At 38.7% G+C, this 18,959-nt stretch overlaps 2 protein-coding genes, 1 long non-coding RNA gene and 5 other non-coding genes across 11 annotated transcripts in view; all 8 read left to right on the forward strand.

The window, feature by feature from the left end:
- Positions 1-5,001, forward strand: part of osbpl9 (oxysterol binding protein-like 9) — a 40,350-nt gene extending 35,349 nt beyond the window's left edge. For all 4 annotated transcript variants that reach the window (XM_032571586.1, XM_032571587.1, XM_032571588.1 and 1 more), the window contains 9 exons: positions 50-230; positions 418-502; positions 656-766; positions 851-914; positions 994-1,134; positions 1,235-1,313; positions 2,039-2,130; positions 2,215-2,350; positions 3,287-5,001. In XM_032571586.1, the coding sequence (XP_032427477.1) occupies positions 50-230; positions 418-502; positions 656-766; positions 851-914; positions 994-1,134; positions 1,235-1,313; positions 2,039-2,130; positions 2,215-2,350; positions 3,287-3,361 (964 nt within the window). In that variant the 3' untranslated portion in view covers positions 3,362-5,001. The remainder of the gene's footprint in view (positions 1-49; positions 231-417; positions 503-655; positions 767-850; positions 915-993; positions 1,135-1,234; positions 1,314-2,038; positions 2,131-2,214; positions 2,351-3,286) is intronic.
- A 1,554-nt stretch (positions 5,002-6,555) lies between these two features.
- On the forward strand, positions 6,556-9,656 carry LOC116725146 (uncharacterized). Its single transcript, XR_004340337.1, has 11 exons — positions 6,556-6,835; positions 6,925-6,972; positions 7,148-7,190; positions 7,981-8,012; positions 8,199-8,244; positions 8,420-8,447; positions 8,637-8,674; positions 8,849-8,897; positions 9,102-9,151; positions 9,328-9,346; positions 9,537-9,656. It is a non-coding gene; the product is annotated as an uncharacterized LOC116725146 (long non-coding RNA).
- Positions 7,017-7,082, forward strand: LOC116726545 (small nucleolar RNA SNORD75). Its single transcript, XR_004340618.1, has one exon. It is a non-coding gene; the product is annotated as a small nucleolar RNA SNORD75 (small nucleolar RNA).
- Positions 8,051-8,132, forward strand: LOC116726539 (small nucleolar RNA SNORD79). The gene has a single exon (XR_004340612.1). It is a non-coding gene; the product is annotated as a small nucleolar RNA SNORD79 (small nucleolar RNA).
- On the forward strand, positions 8,282-8,355 carry LOC116726543 (small nucleolar RNA snR60/Z15/Z230/Z193/J17). The gene has a single exon (XR_004340616.1). It is a non-coding gene; the product is annotated as a small nucleolar RNA snR60/Z15/Z230/Z193/J17 (small nucleolar RNA).
- On the forward strand, positions 8,485-8,566 carry LOC116726542 (small nucleolar RNA snR60/Z15/Z230/Z193/J17). Its single transcript, XR_004340615.1, has one exon. It is a non-coding gene; the product is annotated as a small nucleolar RNA snR60/Z15/Z230/Z193/J17 (small nucleolar RNA).
- LOC116726541 (small nucleolar RNA SNORD47) lies at positions 9,392-9,468 on the forward strand. Its single transcript, XR_004340614.1, has one exon. It is a non-coding gene; the product is annotated as a small nucleolar RNA SNORD47 (small nucleolar RNA).
- A 2,750-nt stretch (positions 9,657-12,406) lies between the features above and the next one.
- Positions 12,407-18,670, forward strand: tor3a (torsin family 3, member A). Its single transcript, XM_032573137.1, has 6 exons — positions 12,407-12,754; positions 12,862-12,984; positions 14,121-14,386; positions 15,149-15,324; positions 16,629-16,753; positions 17,323-18,670. Exons 1-6 carry the CDS (start codon positions 12,589-12,591, stop codon positions 17,568-17,570), a joined length of 1,104 nt encoding a protein of 367 aa, XP_032429028.1. The 5' UTR covers positions 12,407-12,588; the 3' UTR covers positions 17,571-18,670.
- The last annotated feature ends 289 nt before the right edge of the window (positions 18,671-18,959 follow it).

Consider the following 18,959-nt stretch of genomic DNA (forward strand, 5'->3'; position numbering starts at 1 on the left):
CAGAACTTGTAACGGTCTTTTAACCTTATTGTTCTGCATGCCTGACTAGTATCGCCGACCAACCGGAGCCCAGAGAACGCATGGTTCAGGTGGTGAAGTGGTACCTGTCCGCTTTCCATGCAGGCAGGAAAGGCTCAGTGGCCAAAAAACCTTACAACCCGATCCTGGGTGAAGTCTTCTTCTGCCACTGGGATCTTCCAAATGAAAAAGAAGAAGCTTCTTCACCTGCGGTGAGAAAATCCTGACTTTATTTTAGAATTTAAAAAGGCCTTGCAGAAATATTTAAACTTTTTACAATTTTATCTACCAGGAAATTTAAAGTCTGTATTAGGATTTTATGAAATAATCCAACACAAAGTAATAGGTTAGTGTTTAATGTTCCTTCTGTCTGACTTGTGCTTTGTTGGACTTTTCCAGGAGACGGTATCAGATGGTCCAGTTCCCTGGTCTTCTCCCAGCAGTGTATGTTTTGTGGCAGAGCAGGTCTCTCACCACCCACCCAGTAAGTCACCAAGCATCCTCATCTCAGCATTCTCTGCTCAACCTTTCAGTGATTAAGATCCAGAAAACTGAGACATTTTGCCTAAAGCAGATTTTTGTCTGGCTAGTTTTTCGTTCACTTCACCATCGTCTTGTTCTTTTATTCTCCATGTAGTTTCTGCATTTTACGCGGAGTGTTTAAGTAAGAAGATCCAGTTCAACGCTCACATCTGGACGAAGTCAAAGTTTCTCGGCATGTCTATAGGTGTCCACAACATCGGTCAAGGTAAAGGAGACTCCTCCTCAAACACAACATGCTTGCACAGAATAATAATTATGTATTGATATTTATGTTCTGGTTGCTATCTAGGTTGTGTGTCATGTTTGGAGCATGATGAGCATTACATCCTCACCTTCCCTAATGGATATGGCAGGTATGTGCTGCACCATGCCCATGCCGTCTCTGGACGTTGGTTGCAGTGGACCTCTCTGATCATTAGACCGTCTCCGCAGGTCGATTCTGACAGTGCCGTGGGTGGAGCTGGGTGGAGAGTGCAACATATCCTGCTCCAAGTCAGGCTACAGCGCCAACATCGTGTTCCACACCAAACCTTTCTACGGCGGGAAGAAGCACAGGGTCACAGCAGAAATTTTGTAAGATGAATGATGAAGCTTTGTAACAACTTTCAAACTCATTTTTTCCAGGCGTATGGGTCTATATTTTAACATTTTTCTGCATCTTATTTTCTCCCAGTGCGCCAAATGACAAGAAATCTTTCTGCTCCATTGAAGGAGAATGGAACGGAGTGATGTATTCCAAGCTGGCAACTGGAGTGAGTTGTTGCTTCTTTTTTCCTTTTGCTCAGGAATATTATTGTTGATTTATGATATTTGCTTATAGCAACAAATCCCCTCCGTGCTCCTGGTGGAGGGGCCGGCAAACTTGCTCATCATGATTCTTTAACAAACTCTTATAGTAAAGCTCCTTTGCAGTTTTAGCCCTCCTGAATTTATTGAACTCAAATTCTTGTCAATTTGGAACAATCTCGATCTGGAAAAATTTCCTTTTTTTCTTGCTCTTTTTTTTAATTAAGTCTGGAAATAAAGGAGTTAAGAGTTTAGAAAATCTCTTTTTTTGTGGACTGAAGAGAATAGTGGCATTTATTTTAAAAAATTTAAAGTATATATTTGTACATAAACATGTAGCCATCTTTAGAAGACCACTTGTATTCAGGTGAGAAATTTGACAATTTCAAACAACTTGACACAGAAAATAAGAATTCATCACAATTGATGTTGCTGCTGATTTGTAACGTTTCCACCTCAGATAAAACCCAGGCAGCTTTGTATTTGTTACTTTTCTAATAAAATAAACTGTTACAACTTCTTTCCTAAACTAAAGACTTTATATTTATAAAACTGAATGCTAAAAGAATTACACCAGTTTCTGGCACAAAAAAAAGACAAAACATGGTTTCTCCTGCCAACAAATAAGCATTTATCCTGCCTTATCCCTCCATCACATTAAGTAACATCTAAATGTTTTCTATGATCCCAGGAGAACACGCCGTTCATAGACACTAAGAAAATTGGCATCATAAAGAAGAAAGTGAGAAAACTGGAGGACCAGCTTGAGTACGAGTCCCGGAGGTAAAATTGGCTGCAAATTTTAAGTGAACTATTTAAATATCTCTATCCAGACATGAGCATTTTTAACCCTGGTTTGTGCTCTAGACTATGGGGAGATGTGACCCTGAACCTGAAGCTTAAAGACATCGATGCAGCAACAGAAGCCAAACATCGTCTGGAGGAGAAGCAAAGAGCCGAGGCCAGAGAGAGGAAGGAGAAGGAGCGGCAGTGGGAAACTAGGGTGAGGCTTTCTGCCTTTGTTTCCATGGCTTCTTGCCACAAATCCACAGCTGTGGTCAAAACCTTTGATTTGATTAATTTATTTCAAACAGGACAGAGAAAACATGTGCATGCATAACCAAGAACGAAATAATTAGTTAACCACTACTTTTCTGTTTGAAACGGAGAAAAGAAGTGAACACTTATTTAATCCTACCTCTTATCTCAATTTGTAATTACAACCACATTATAATATTCATCTGCCTGTTCAATATACTGGGCTAAAGAGCCAACAAAATAAATTATATTACATAGACAAAATGGTAACAAACTCTCATAAGACAATAAAATCTATTGATAATAATAATGGTAATAATGACAATTGTAAGTAACAACCGGACATACTCAATCAGAATAATTACCAACTTTAATTACCCTGACACTTAGCAGAAATACAATCTGGATGTTTTACTGTCTGCACAACAGGAGGCGCTGTAGCGATCATCTTTACTCCTCTGGACAGTCCTTTTCCACTCGTTCTATACAAACATTGTACTTGGTAAAGAGAACTGGCTTCGTTTGATTTTAGCCTTCTGGACTCCAGGCCCACATCCAAAAGTCCAGAGCAGACACACACACCCTGTCTGCTGCCATTCCAGCCTAGCTTTGCCCTGGTGGCAACCCAGTGTCTTAGTTGAATCCATTTTATCACATAAAACCTCAAAGAAATATATTCAAATGTATGATTTGGATGTGAAAAACTTTAAGTTTTTTAATTCTTTTCCGAGCCAGCGACTATGCCGTTTTCTCTCAAAGTGATTGGTAAAAGTAAAATGTGATGTTTTAGTTGTACAGGAGATTTAAACTGTTGTAAAGTGTTTTTGTTAGAGTTGCCTTTTTAAGATGAGATCTTTATATAGCTGTTTAAAATAAATGATTTACCTCATGTTTTCTCCAGCTGTTCCATGAGGACGGGGAGTGCTGGGTCTACGATGAGCCGCTATTAAAGAGATTAGCCTCTCAAAGGCACTGAGAACGCCACGCCGCTCTGATGAACACAGAAGTGCAAAAAGAAATCTGCACAGACACAAGAGTCTTCATAAGAACTCTTTTGCAAAAAAAAAACACAACACTTCTTATTCAAGCCTTGGGATGACTGATTGAACCTGTACACTGCTTTGCATCTGACTGTATAAAAAATGGAAATGAATGAAAGCATCAAAGATGTAAACATGAGCTCTTCTCCTTACTTGGGCAATTTCCTCTTCGCTGGCCATTGATCCCATCCCTTTCTCTTCTCCCTTATGTGAAACTCGGCACCGCTGAGAGGGGACGCAGGAGTCGACCATCAGCTTTAGATCCACACTCTCGATGATCCAGAGGAGCACTTGTTTTCCAAAATACATGTTTTGTTTTTTTGTTTCATTATATAAGGGGGAGCAAGAGGTTTGTGATTGATGGCGTACAATTCAAGTGAAGCTTGATAAAATAACCGGCGCTCTACATCTCAGGGAATCTGACTGAGGAAAGAAAGCTGCTGCACCCTCCCAGAGTCTGACAGCCTTATAGCAGTGGAGCGGATCGATCCTAAAGCGGCGGGAGAGAATTTCTCTGCTTGCCTGCTACTAGTTCTAACTGATCTTTATATATAGATATACATATAAGGAAAATATATATTCTTTTTTATTTCCAATTTTTTTGTTCTGTTTTTTTCTGGCAATACTATAAAACTATTGGGGATATGAACTTGATGGCTTTCCGTCTTTCGGAGGCATTCCATTTTGCTTTTCATCGTTTTGTTTTCATGTCAGTGTGGCCAATTTTGGTTTTTTTGTATCTTTAGTGTTAACCAGAAGCAAAACATGAGCCATGGCATCTAAATCCACTGATTAGGAGAGGTGAGATATATATATTAAAGGAATATATGCAATTCAAAGTTTCAGTGCCAGTTATGCCAAAAAAGAAATATGAAGTTTAAAGAAAAAGAGAGTGGAGGGATTTTGAGCTGCACAGCAAACGGTTACCTGAAGGCATTCCTGAACAAAACGGATTGTTTACATGTTGTTCTTTCTCCATAGTGAGGATGTAAAGTCTCCCATTTGTCCTGCAGATCATCTTCTCATCTTAAAGTGAGCCAACAGATTAGACTCATCCGACTGGTTTCTGTTTAATATTTTTGTGTTTTTACATCCAGAACCACATGTTGGTCGATACTAAGCCTTTTGATCACTGACTCACTGCTGATTTTAATATTTAAAACTGAATTTGGGGGTAAAGAAAATCATCAGAACATGCCGAACAATGACAAAAACTATGCCTCTTATTAGTAGTTGAAGTGTTAATTATCAATTGATACAAAGACAAAAAAAAAAACTTGAAATGATCTAAAAACTTACTGCTGATTCTGAAATTTCAGTAACATCAACACAAATGAAAGGCCTTTGTAATTGTCCACCTGGTCTTAAGCTCAATTTGAAGCTTTGCTTGTCTTTTTTTCTCTTCATGTTTTTTGTATAAGTTGTTGAATAGAGGCCTTGCCTTTCATTTCAGTATTGCCTGATAGAAGCAATCAAAACAAATGTATTTCTTTTTTTAATTTCCTTCTCATCATAACCATTGATTGTATCTGACTCTCCTGATTATTGAAGCATTATATTAAATCTTTGAGAGTTATTTCCTGTCAGATTTGGTCTATTTATTTTTAGGTCACCTTCTTTCATAACTGCTGTAAAGTTGTTTTTTATATTTTTAGTATTGTGTATCAAACCTTCATAATAAGATGCACTTTCCTTCTCTTCTTTGTAGAATAAATTACAGCATAGGTCAACTACGGTAATAGGGCAATAATACAAATAGGAGTAGAAATAGGAACTGTTCAGGTTGAATGCTATAGCTGTTGCTGCAAAACCCAAAATTATTTATGTCCTTGGCAGATTTGAAGTTGTTTTTATACAACTGAAAAGATGTTTGATAGTAAATGAGAACAACATCGATCTAAAGATAATGAGACCATGCTTAAGAGGGATCATCTTGTCATTTTTTATGATGCCATTTACTTTGGTCTCAGTGGCTGAAAAACACCCACGGCCTTATGTTCCCACCACCATGCTTGACTGCAAGGATGCTGATCTGGGGCCTTTTGTATTTTAAATGAAGACCACCTCATTAATCAGCCAGACAGGTAAATCTTAGCTTCCACTGACTAAAAACCAGAAGTCGTCTTCTTGGCCCAGGAAAAATCTCTCTTAAGTCCAACCAGGTCTTCATGTTACTCGCTCAGAAAACTGGCATCTTCTGATGTCCATTGGCCTGGTTGGGGAAAAACTGCAATTTTTCTAAGGTGCTCTTGAAAACAAAGAAATATGTGTGCTTCCTTAGAGGCGTCTCTGCAGCATCACAAGAGTCACCTCCATCGGCTCTTCACAATTTACTGGTCTAATTTAAAGTGCTCCAATATATTAATGTTGGTGTCATTGTTAATTACTGCTAATCCGTTAAAAAGATCTTTTTATGTAGAATATTATAGCTCTACAGTATCCATGAGTGAGTAGTTTAATGCTTTCCAGTGTTTTTATTTAGCACTATTTCTTTTTTAAGCAAATAAAGAAAATGATGGTATTTAATAAATATAGCACTACAGGAAAAAACTAATGGCTAGTATGTTTGTATTAGAAATAAACATATAAGTAATGCATAATGTTGACATAATGTATGCTTGCATCAGTATCTTACGCGCATCATTGTAAGTATTTTTGTTACACTTTTCAGAGAGTCAAACATATTTCAAATATAGGCTTCCTTTTAGACTAGCTTTTTGTTCTTGTAGGAACGTCATGAGGGATAAACTTGTGCTTAGAAAACTATTTTACAAATAATTAAACTTGGAGGCAGAAATTGTAATCGAAAGGCAGTAGATGGCGCTAAATGTCTTCCTACTTTTTTTCCCATCAGCCTTTGCGAGATTATCTATATAAACCTCTCGCACCGGTTTCTTCCTCCCATTTCGTCTCTGTCCGAGGTAAGGACGTTGCAATTTAGCCGCTGCAGTTTTAACTTAATTAATTGACTGTTTGACCACATTAATTATTTGTTTGTAGTTTTGCTGTTGTTGATGCAGCTTTAAGTTTTTTTTATTTCTTTTAGTTTTAAGTTTTATTTTAGGGGGAAACTCCTGTAGGCCTCAGCCACGTGTTGGTGTTAGCATGTAGCTGACTATGCCAGCCTCGCTGCACTTCACTGTAACTGTAAATAGTCGTTGTCCCATAGATGAATGATGTAATTTCGTGTTGTTAGGGACATCTGAGTTAATGTGATGCGACACAACACTCTGACTCAATGGGACAGTTTGGCTGCAGGCCTGAGATGTTAGCCGTGCAGCTCCTCCTAAAGACGGGGCTTTCTAATTGATGCAAAAATAAGTTTAGCTCAGTAATATTTATTAAAATGCTGCTTTCTTGTTTGCAGGGCGGTGTACGGGATATGCCGAGATGGAAAGCCATGTGGCATGGTGAGCAGTTTCCTTAAAGTTAGCTTAGCACGAGTTTGCGCCAAAGCTAAATTGTGTGACGATTCTAATTGCTTATATTTTCTGTTTAGGGAAACCATGGATCATCCGACTACTGTAAATCTGCACCTTATGCATAGGTGTGTAAGTTTTCCCTCACTGAGTAGGGGTCATCCTGTGTGAAGGTCGATGATTAAGTTGTAAGAGTAGTGGACAGAAGTGATTTCTGAGAAATGTTAACAATGAGGCCTCATCAGTTCAGCTTTAATGTGTAATCTGCTAAACTGAACAGGGCTAATGAGAAATCATCCACAGGTTATGGAATAATTCAGACAGCTGAAGGACCAGTAGGATGGAGGTAAGGCTCTACAGCTTTGTAACATATTTGAAGGCAGAATAATGCATCTCTCTGGTGTGTACTGTGAATTTGAGCTGTTCCAAAATAAGTTGACTAGCAAAAAAAAAAAATATTGCAGACTATGTAACTGAACCTTTTTTATTATTCATGTCATTCATTCATCAAAATGCAGTGGATTGGATTGCTTTAACTAGTACTGTGCTAGTTTGGGTACTGAGATCCAGTTAATCTCGGTGCCAAAGTAGTTGCATATTTATGTAATCTAGTGTCTCTAGCTAAATGCTGTGAGTTTAGGCCACAAGCCTAAACTCACATAAATCTGCAGCTCTGAAAGTAAATCTTGACCATCATGAAATGGTTCATTTCAGACATTGGATTAACTGATCTACTAAATGTGAAAGAACTGCATTCAGATTTAAAAAATGTAAAAACAAAATGTATAGGTACTCACCTGGACTAAACATTGGTAGACTAGGCTACATTTTGTAACTTGTTCCAATAAAAGTCAGTTTTCTGATTAAACTGTTTAAGATTTAGATGCAGTTATTCCTAGGTCAAAATTGAGGAAATTTCCACTGTAGCCTGGAGCAACACCTGAGTGAAGCATTAGTCTGCCTCTGATCACCGTCTCCATAATCTTGTGCTGCAATGATGACAATTATTTGCTACTCTCGACTGGATGGATGACGATACTCAACCACCTATATTTATAATCTGAGCCACAAAGAACTCGATGCATTTTCTCGTTGAATCTGAATCCTTTTTTTAATTGCTCATCTTTATCTTTCAGGTACGCTGATCACTTCAACGACTGAGATGCAGGTAATGACCAAACTACGTGTACTCCATGTTTTCTGGATGACTGTCTGTGATGAATTTTGTTATAAAACAATGGGAATCTCTCTGAAAAAGAGTGAAAGAGGACTTTATTCTGACACAGCTTGAGCTGAAGGATGGATGTCTGTGCTTAAACCTCAACTCTTAGTAATCAGCCTGTTTCTCCTGCAGGTGTTTGGCATCCTCATGCTCTCTGCTCCAGGTTTTGAATCTGTTGGTGAGTTTTTATTAGAAATAATAAGTATACACTTTACCTGATGCAGTGATGATCTTATAGTTCAACAGATCACTGTGAAGAACAAACTTTCGCTCCTATCTGATGCACCGGCTTCCCTAACCTTGGATACAGTAGCTCAGTGACCCTTTTACTTAAATTTCTTTTTGTTTTTCAGGAACCAGAGTCTGCAGCAGCTGATGAAGGTGAGCTTTATAGTGAAGATGCATCTTTTGGTAACATTTGATACAATGATGACTGCATAGTTCAGCAGATTATCCCATGAAGAACTAATATTGTCTTTCACCCCTAGCTGACGTATCAAACACAAATATCTGAATGTCCTGGTTGCTTAAAGTCGCAGCTGATCAGTTTTATCTCCTGCTTTCTGATAGGAATGAATGTCATCATGCGACTCCCTGCTGCTTCACAGGTAAGATTTTTAAGTGCTGCAGGTTGAAGCTAAAGGAAGTTCAGGTGTGATGAGTTTGAATCAGGTCGCTGATCCCGTTGAGGAAATAAGTAACTCTCTGATCTGAAGTTAGTATGTATTTGAGGTTTGCACAGTGCTGTGTAATTTTAAGACATCTATTTTTCCCATTTATAGAGCCTCTGAGGGGAGTGGCAGCTCATATTAGAGGAAGCTGAACTGAAAGGTGAGTAAAAATGACATCTTTTGAGCACCTGGTTGAGGAGAAGCCACACCTTTACCTGGGATTGATCATAATCTGACCTGTGATGACAAAATGACGACTGATTAACCATGACGTGTTATATTAGCTCTAGCTGATGTGGTCAGTTCAGTGGTAGTCCTGTTCCTGCCTGGGTTGTTTATCTGACTAATGCTCTTGTCTCTTCAGGTCAACAATACTTTTGGACTGCAGCGTGAAAGCGGACACTTTAAACTTTGGTAAGGAATGAGTCATTGTTGTGAAACATTAAATGTGGGTTCGGTGATGTCCAAACAAATGTCTGACCTGAACTGTAATGTAGACAAATGCAAAATATTACTGAGTGACCCAGTAAATGGAAACATTTTAAAATCGGTTGCTGACCTGTAATAAGGTTCTCATTCATTCTTTACAGGAGATGAACTTGAGCAACGGTAAGGATTTAATTTAATTTTTTAACACATTTTAGGAGTTTCTATAACCAGTGATGAAAAGATTCTGCCAAATGAATATAAGCATTGATTATAACCCTTACCGTTCCATTATTTCTGAGGTTTTGTGGTCAGTTGGAGACCTACATGTTCATTAGAAGAGACTTTGGTCTGATGAGCCGCTTTCTTGCAGGCGCCGACACGAAGATGATTGGAACCTTATCCTCGATTTACTGAACTGATGCTGTGATCTGAACCTGTCTGAGCTTCTGGAGTTTATTTATAATTTAATAAAGATTTGAAATGAACCCTCTGTTATGGATTACTTGTCACAAGTCAATGAAGATATAAAATGTTTAACCAAGTTGCACTGAATTTATTTTTGATGGCACTGAGGTGAAACATTAACACTTAAGAAAATGTAGTCGATGCTAAAAAGCAAAGGGATAATTTTCCATTGGGGTTAAAAAAAAGCTAAAACAATGCTGAACATGGTAAAACCCACTATTAATAAAGTAATAGAAGTCTTATGCTGTCCATGGTCTGGAAGTATTTGCCTGACTTGAACTAGTTTTAAGTTTAAATGAAATTAAGATGTCTAATGTTAATGAGGTTCCCTGTTTCTTTTTCTTGTGAATCACCACAAAAGTTTAAAGGATTTATGGGTTATGTCCTTTTTTACTGTAACTTCAAATTGAAATGATCCTGGTGTCAAACTGGGTTGATGCCTGTAGAGAAAGAAATGGCCATTTTGTAGGGATTGAGCTGGAAAGCTGTAGAAAGCTCTTTAAAGTAAATTTGGGAAAGAAATTTTAAAATGAAGCTGGTTTAAAGCAGTTCTTCCCAAAGTGTCACAATGAGACTTTATACTGCTCAGCTAGTCACTTTTATAAAGCCAGTGGTATACTGACAAGTTAATTTGATAAATGGTCAGTAAATATCTTGGCTTTACCTTAAATTTCTTGAATTGAGTTCAGGGTCGGCCCAAGGCATAAGCAAACTAAGCAGCTGCTTGGGGCCACTAAGGTCTCAGAGGAGCTGATTTTTTTTTACTTTTTTTTTAGTAATTTCTATGTCATATCAATAACACACAATTTCAATATTAAGTGATTGGTTTTACCAATAATATATATTTGATCATGTATGTAGAAATCATTTTATGGATAAAAAGGAAAAAAAATGCTTCTGGGGCCCCCTGGTGGCCGCGGTAGGTACCACACGCTTTGCCAGTAACGAGAATGTCATGAATATGTTGGTATGTATTCCATGTTAAGTTGGGCTGCACCGATTGCAGTTTTGTGGCCAATCCCTGGTTACCGATATTTAAAAAGCCTGATCTTTTGATTTTGGTTGATATTAATATTTTTTGTCTGAAATGTCGCTAAATATAGCAAGAAAGTCACTGAGTTGGCAACAATGGGGGTGAATATTGTTAACTGCAAACGTGCAGACCTGACCTGGTGGGTCGGTCTGTCAGTCACACCTCTCACTGCAGAGCAGAAGAGGACAGAGACTGATTTTTAAACCTTTGCTCACGAAGATAAGGTTAGGGGATAAGATGAGCTTCACATGGAAGTATCGGCCGATCACGATCCTCCAAAATTAAGGAAATTGGTGCCCAGAAATCCACTGGTCAATAAATCAGTTGGCCAATAAATGTATCCTATTATACATGTATAATGTAAACAGCACTGCCAGAGATGCAATACGTTTATAGCAGGTGTGTGAATGACCTAATGATCGGACTGCTGATTGCAGCCAGGCTACATTGTTAGCAGAACTAGAGGGCCCCAAAACCACATTTCACTTAGGGCCTCCTGGAGGCTAGAGCCGCCCCTGACTGAGTTCATGTTATTATGAAAATGACTCAACAATTGATTCCAACTTCAAGAACTGAAGGAATTTTGTATTGGAAACCCTGGAAAAACCTATTACGTTAAATGTATACAAATTAAAAATATGCAGCTCTTAAGGTGACTTGAACTTAAGTTTTATGTATAGTTTTGTAACGGGTTACTTTTACTTTGACCTAGTTGCTTTGGCTCCACTTAGTGGCCCAAATATACAGGACGTCGACATTGAACAACATATAGCCTCTCCATAAGACATCCCTAAACGAGCCCAGAGTATAAGTAGTGACAAAGGTATTACAGTAATGTGTGGTGCAGATGGTTAACATGCAAGACATTCTACATAAAAACTGTCTTGTTAAAACAAATACTCTGAAAATATCGTCATGGCAGAAACCTGATTGCTGATCAAATTGAAGGATTTGTTTATACAGTTAAATACTTTTAGGTTCCTAAAAATAGTTTTTTCATTTTATCTAAATTTCATGTTCCGTCATCGCAATTTCCCTAATAAACTCCAGCAAATCTGTCATGGCTTTTGGTTTTGGTTTGTCACATCACGATCGTTAAAGTAGTCCCCATGTAGAGGAGCCAGGCTCTACAGTGGTAAACAGTTGGTTGTATTATTGTAAATAATTATTTACAAATAAAATATTTATTTTAATAAGACATAGACCTGGTTGAAGAATATGTAGAAATTCAGTTTTTTTCTAAGGATTTACCGTTTTTGCTGTTATTTTAAAGCATCATATTAAAGTTTCAGTTGTCCATATTATTGCAGTTATCAAATACATCGTTGGAAAAATTTTTAAGTCAGTCAGTTATGATGGCCAGCATGAGGTCACTGATCATTATTAATCACAGCCAGGGAGGGGTTAGAGATGGTGCGTCATGACGTCTGAGCATGTCATAAAAATGAGTTAATTTGTACATTATTTAAACGTAGATGCAAATTGACATCTTTTTCATTGATATTCATAAAATAAATATTGCAATCAATATTTATCCCGGTAAGCAAAAGAGTAAAATAATACAATAGCAGCTTCCTTGTAAGGAAGTCTAGTAGTGAGGAAAATAAATCGCTGCTGCTGTGATGTTAGTGTGAGGAAGAGGAAACAATACTACACCTCTTTACGTAAAGCTACATTTGGAGGGGAAGAAATCAATCTGCCGCCGCTGCTTTTCCCCTCTTTTCTGTGTGGGCGGAACCGGCTGGGCGAAGCTAGTGCTTTCCCGGACATAATTTACAGCTGGTACCGTAGCGTGGGTGGAGACTGGACCTGTACGCACCCACAGCAGGCTGTCACGTAGCGAGCTGGTGGTTTAAATAAATGGGAGAGAAGCTCCGCTGCCCTGTATCTCCTCTGCCGCCGCGGCTCTCCGCCCTGCTCCCCGATGTTTGTGCGCTGGCTGCTGCCTCTGATCTGCGCTCTGTCCGCAGAGGCCGACATCTTCCCCCTCGACAGCATTAGCAACGTCTCCACTTACTATTTCAACTACTTCTACTGCAACATCTGGGAGGGGGAGTGTCAGCCCCACCAGGATGATGCCACACAGCAAGGTGAGCAGGATTGCACTGATCAGAAGTTTCCGTCTTTGTTTTGAAAGACGATCAGTGCTTACTACGGTGTTATAAACCCGGGTTTATGTCTCTGTTGCTGTGTGAAGTTCCTGTCGGGGACCTCTGGCCAGGCTTTCCTCAGGACTACACCAGCCTGCTGCATCAGTGGTACTGTAGCCTGGGCCAGTGCTGTGAGTCTGGAGACTGCAGGATAACCAACAACATCACAGGTGATTTGTTTGTGTGTGTTTCACCTCTGCTTAGCCAATCTGAGAGTAAACAACTGCAACATTGTGTGTCTGTGGGGAGAGACAACCTGTCCAACCACCTTCATTAGCAGTAATTTGAAGTATTGTTGGAGAGAAAGTTTGAGTTTCTCTTTAGCACCGTTTCTGTTGTGGACATTCCTTGAGTCTGGCTAGAACATTTTGCTTTTGGTGTAGGTCTGAACTTTAATTAGGCCCTTGCAATATTTAGGGGCTAAGATTTAATGTTTACTGTAGAATAATTCTCAATGACTGCAAGTTGCTCAGGTCCTTGGCCCAGATGATCACCCCTCCACCAAACTGCTTGATTGGTGTTAAAGGTGCACCAATTGATCAACCAATTTTTCCTTTGATCACATTGCAGATCATTTCATGCAGTTTTTGAGTTTTAAGGTTAGGGAGATATTTGTTGATGTGTAATTTATACTCTACAGAAGTCACACTGCCACATTCCTTTCAGAGAGAAAAGCATTTCTCCTACCTAGTTGTCTGTCTTTTTCTGATTGTGCTTCCGTGAACATCAACATTTAACTTCACCAAAACTTCTGCTTTTACAAAGGCAGTCGTGCTCACTGACCATCAGAGAATCAAGTGTGTTTGGTGAGCAACACCTGGCTGCTACTTTCCTTAAAATCTCCCAAGGAAGGAGGAAGAGAAAACATAGTTTTCTCCATGACTCTCCTGACTGTCATGGAAACTTTTATCTTTCCAGTCACTGCGTTTCGTTCCAGTTCTAAAAAGTTGGCCGAGCCTCTTTATTGTTTTCTGTTATCTCATTTTATTGTTAGTTTAATGTAGTGGTTTCTCGCCAACCAATCAGTGTACATATTTGTAAGATCCCCAGGATGACTAATGTTCCTGTGATAATCTTACGTTTGAACAGGAAGCTTGATTGGGAAATAGGTGTTTGAACTGATTGGTTCAACATTTCAAGGTCTTCAAGAGACCATGCACCTTACATTTACAGAGGAGAAATATTAGTTTGTTAGTATATTTTTTTATCTAATTGAATTTGTAAAAACTGGCTAAGAAATAATAATAAAAAAAAGAAAAATAATTCAATTGCTGTATTGTGTGTCTGTTGTTTTCTCCCCACTCAGGTTTGGCCAAGGACCTGCAGACGAAGCTCCACGGCCAACATCTGGTCCAGTCCGTGGTTCTTAAAGCCATCCAGGGTTTCATCAACAACCCAGAGTCCAACAAGCCTCTAACACTCTCCTTCCACGGTTGGACCGGAACCGGCAAGAACTTTGTGGCCCGCATCATCTCTGACAACCTGTACCGGGACGGGGTGAAGAGCGAGTGCGTCCGTCTGTTTATCGCCCCGTTCCACTTCCCCCACGCCAGACTGCTGGACACGTACAAGGTGAGACGCCCAGAAAACCAGTCGGCCCACGGAGCTGGACGTCGTGTTCCAGGAACATGGTAAACGTGTTCGTGGGTCGGCTCCCTTGCTTAATCAGATGTTTAGTCTGCGTGTTGAAACCCGGCTCGCGGGTGAACGGTCACAATCTGGACCGATGCTTCAGGTCAAATATTGGTGCTCCAACACCACAGATATGCGTGGATTTTTGGAACCTGGCACGAGTCCAACTGGGCCACAATGGCTCAAATGGGTTCCTCATTTTTACCCAATATCTGTTTTAATACTAAACTTTACATAGTGGATTGATAGTACGAAGAACAGTATTCGACTGGGTACTGTAAAAATCTATTGTGGCATGTATTGTCATGAAGATAAAAACATTGTAATAGCATGAGTTGAAAAGAAGGTAATTTATTTCTATTTGGAAAAGTCAGAAAAATGAAGGTCTGAAGGTATTAAGTTCTTCTCCTATAATAGCTTCATTTATCTCTCTTTTAATTCCTCGTTATTAGTAGTATCATTATTGTTTTTGTCTTTGAGTTTACTTATTAATTTTATGTTTTTAAGGCGAGTGCCTTTATTTATTTTGTATGAGTGTCCTGTTAAAGCACTGTGTTGAAGACAACAAAGTGTCTTCACTTTGTATAAAGTGAAGACTTTATACAAAGTGTAATAAAGAGTGCTGTATAAAGAGTACTGTATAAATAAATTTTGATTGATTAAATGTGTGATATTGAATTTGCCTCTCTTCACTGGGTCCAGGGTCAGCTGAGGGAAGCCATCCGAGATTTGGTGCTGCGCTGCCCACAGACTCTGTTCATCTTCGACGAGGCTGAGAAGCTCCACCCGGGCCTCATCGATGCCATCAAGCCCTACATGGATCACTATGACAACGTGGATGGGGTCAGCTACCGGAGAGCCATCTTCATCTTCCTCAGGTTGGTGGATCAGACTAAGGGATGTGAAATCTGGGTCACAAGCTCAGCTCCACTTACTGCTATTCTGACAGCTCATTTTCAGTGAAGGATGGGTTTTCTTCTTTATGTATTTTTCATGTTTTTAGTAGTTTATGTCTAAAATCTTCTTGAAGTACTGACCAGCAGAGGTTTGACGTCCTCGAAATGTTTTATTCATTTCTAATTTATTTTACTCCATTTTCATACCCAAGAAAACATTTCTTTTTTTTTTTTAACTAAACATTTTGTAACACCCATCATCCGTGAAACTATTTAAAGTCAACAAAATAACTTTTCTAAGCAAATATTCAGAAATTGTTAACATCTAATTTAATTTTCCATCAATATCTTCATTAAAAATTCACAAAAACATTGAATATGTTCTTCAGTAATTAACCCAATCCTAAGCTCATTTAGATAGTGATGTATGAGGTTGTGGGAGTTCTCATCTGCATGTTTTGGACATTCTTTGTGGTGTCCCCCAGGGGTCAGTATTGGGCCCAATCTGTGAATTAATGGAAATCATAGACCTTTTGAAGAGAGTTGAGTTTTCTGATTATATATTTCTATCTGGGAAAACTGATGAAAGCTAATTTTATGTGTCATTTAAATGCTCTTCTATAACTGGGAGAAAACTAGACTAATTCTAATACGGTACACATACTGAATTGCTCAACATGGAGAGAGTAGGAAAAACCAAATCCTTAGATAATATAGTAAACAAGCTCAAGTAAAAATCCAAAATTCGTCACATAGAAACTAAACTGTCATAATTTCTTTCAGTGAATTTCTCGTTGGTCACTAATTTTACCATATTTGACATGCAGCATTGAGGTCAGAGGTAATGATCATATTTTTTTAAATGACCTTCAAAGAAGAAGGTCTATATTGTTTTACAATAAATTATAGAATTATACATAGACTAGTATTGTGTTGTGATATATCAGGAAAAGTTTGGAATTTGTAAATGAAAACCTTGTAGGAACTCTGAGAGGTAACTGAGATCAACCAGGTTTTTATTAGTAATATTCATGTTTTCATCAACACGAATAATCACCAAATACATTTTCACTAATTATTTAAGTGGATATTTATTTTTAAGAGTCTTTTCCTTAAATTTTGAACTTCAGCTAACTTTAGCAATTGTCTTCACTGTAAGCGTGGTTAAGAAAAAAGAAAAGAAAATAAATAATACAGTTACAGAGTTTGTTTGTTTCCACTCTGCTAATCTTGACCCAAAGTGTGCAGAAATGCAATAAACATGCCACTGCTTTTCATCACTACAGCAACATAGGCGGTGCAACGATAAATGACGTGGCGCTGGACTTCTGGCACTCAGGTCAGAATCGTGAGGACATTGGTATGGAGGACCTGGAGCATCGGCTTAGAGCTGAAACTCTGGAGACCCAAGGTACGTGGCTCAGCCAGGTTAATGTTCAAATAGTCAACTGTTTGTTTTCTCTGCAGCTTGCAAACTGAGTGAAACTAGGGCTGAAAAGCGTATTAGCGTTTTATACCAGTCAATATTGATAATTATTATTGATTAGTTTTGTGTTTTAAATATCTGAAATACTGCCAGTCTGGTGGAATGACATTTCCTGGTTTATCCACAGTTTTCACTACACTGTTTTTATTTTTAAGCAGATATGAGCAACAGGTTGTTGCTAGGTAACCAAAGAGAGGCTGAGCTAGTTGTTGCTAGGTAACCAAAGAGTGAGTGAGTTAGTTGATACCACCAACCTTGCTTAGCTGGCTGTGAGAGGTTTTTCTGCCTACATCCCCACAATGCTGTGCGGCTCTTGATCAGAGTTCAGCGAAATTATTGAATATTCTGTCACACATATTATCTGTGTCTGATTTATTGTCATAAATCAATCATTGCTATTGGTTTATTTTATTTGTTTTCAAGACTGTAGTTAAATTTTAATCATGTTTTTATTCTGATTTGGTTGTTTGTACTTGTATTATTCTCTTTCGTAGGGGGCTTTGCTCAGAGTGAGCTGATGGCGGACCACCTGATTGACTTCTTTGTGCCTTTTCTGCCTCTGGAGTACCGTCACGTGAAGCTGTGCGCACGAGACGCCTACACAGCGCGAGGTCTGGAGGCAGATGAGGCAACACTGGATGAGGTGGCCAAGGCGATGCTGTACGTTCCCAAAGAGGAGAGACTCTTCTCAGCCCAAGGATGCAAGTCCATCCCGCAGAGGATCAACTTCTTTCTCCCCTAGAAGGAAAGAGAGAGAGAGAGAGAGACGCAGTGACCTGGAGGAGGTGTTACGATTGCTTTTCCAGCCCATCTGCATTCAGAGCCACAGAGTGTCTCCTTCGCTCTGTTCTGTGCACTAACCCCCTCCCCACACAGAGACACGCCGTGTCTGTCCAGGTCCCTGGGAGACGGCCAGGCAGCAGGGCAGGTTCAGGATAAGAGGAGGGAGCAGCAGGAGCCGCCCTGCAGGGATCAGGAGCGTTGCTGGAAACACTCATTCCAGACGGTCGTTATAGGAGGCGTGGCTGCTCTCCCTTATCTGCCTGGTTTGAGTATCACAGCGTCAGGATGAAGACGTGAAGAAGTCTTTGACAGTGAAAACTGATGTATCCTCTCACTATTTATGTTAGGTTTTTTTTCTTTCTGCAGAGTTACAACTTGTACTGATTTTTATGTGGTCTTAAAGGTTCACATGTCATGTGTTGATATTTGCAGATGTGCTTTTCTTCACGCCTTTATTTATTGAAATCATTTGTGCCATAGTTGAACTTTGTTACTGTGCCATGTGGTGTTTCTTAGTAAAGTATAAAACAGACTTGAGATCATTTTGTATTTTACTCTTCTATCCCAAGGTGAATACACAGCACTCTATTACATTATTATCAAAGGTACTTAGCGCCCTTATTCCAGTTCTTCTGAATTGTTTCTACCTTACTTTTCTCGCACAACCCTTGTGTTTTGTGTAATCATAGAGCGAGCTTTGAATGAGTATTGTGCTATAAAGAAAATGCCATGGCTTATGTTCAAGAACAGTCATGTAAATGTTACTGAAAAATGTTACCTTAAGCTCATAAGTGGAAGCTAAAAAAAATCTATAAAAGTTCTTAGTAAATGTCTTTTCCTCTAAAGTGAAACTGTGAAAGGCCTTTTTTTTATGTGAACCCAACATATAATTATGCTTTTATTTATTTTATTTGTTTTCTGTCACCTTGAACTACTCACTCTGATTTAGGTTGACGTAAAAGTGTTGTTGTTTGAAGTTGAAATCACTTCACATATATTGGATTATTGAAAAATGGAATAAAACATTCAAATATTAAAAATAGTTATTTTGGTTCTGAATTGGTGGTCAGTCATGATTTATTTATTGTGTGAATGAATTTCAAATTGACGTGTTTTTGTTTGTGCATAGATTTAGGAATAAATAAAATTTTCACATTAAATTCAATTTGGCATTAATTTATTGCTATCATGACACAATGTCTCATATAGTCTTCCATAGTTTAAAAGTATTCATTCTCACTGAACTTTTCCAGATTTTTTTTTTTTTTAGATTTCACAACTACAAATGTCACCGTATTTTATTGGGATTTTACAGGATAGACCAATGCCAAGTGGTGGGGAAAATATC

The sequence above is a fragment of the Xiphophorus hellerii genome, chromosome 9 (genome assembly GCF_003331165.1).
Source record: "Xiphophorus hellerii strain 12219 chromosome 9, Xiphophorus_hellerii-4.1, whole genome shotgun sequence".
In the NCBI taxonomy this organism is placed as follows: domain Eukaryota; kingdom Metazoa; phylum Chordata; class Actinopteri; order Cyprinodontiformes; family Poeciliidae; genus Xiphophorus; species Xiphophorus hellerii.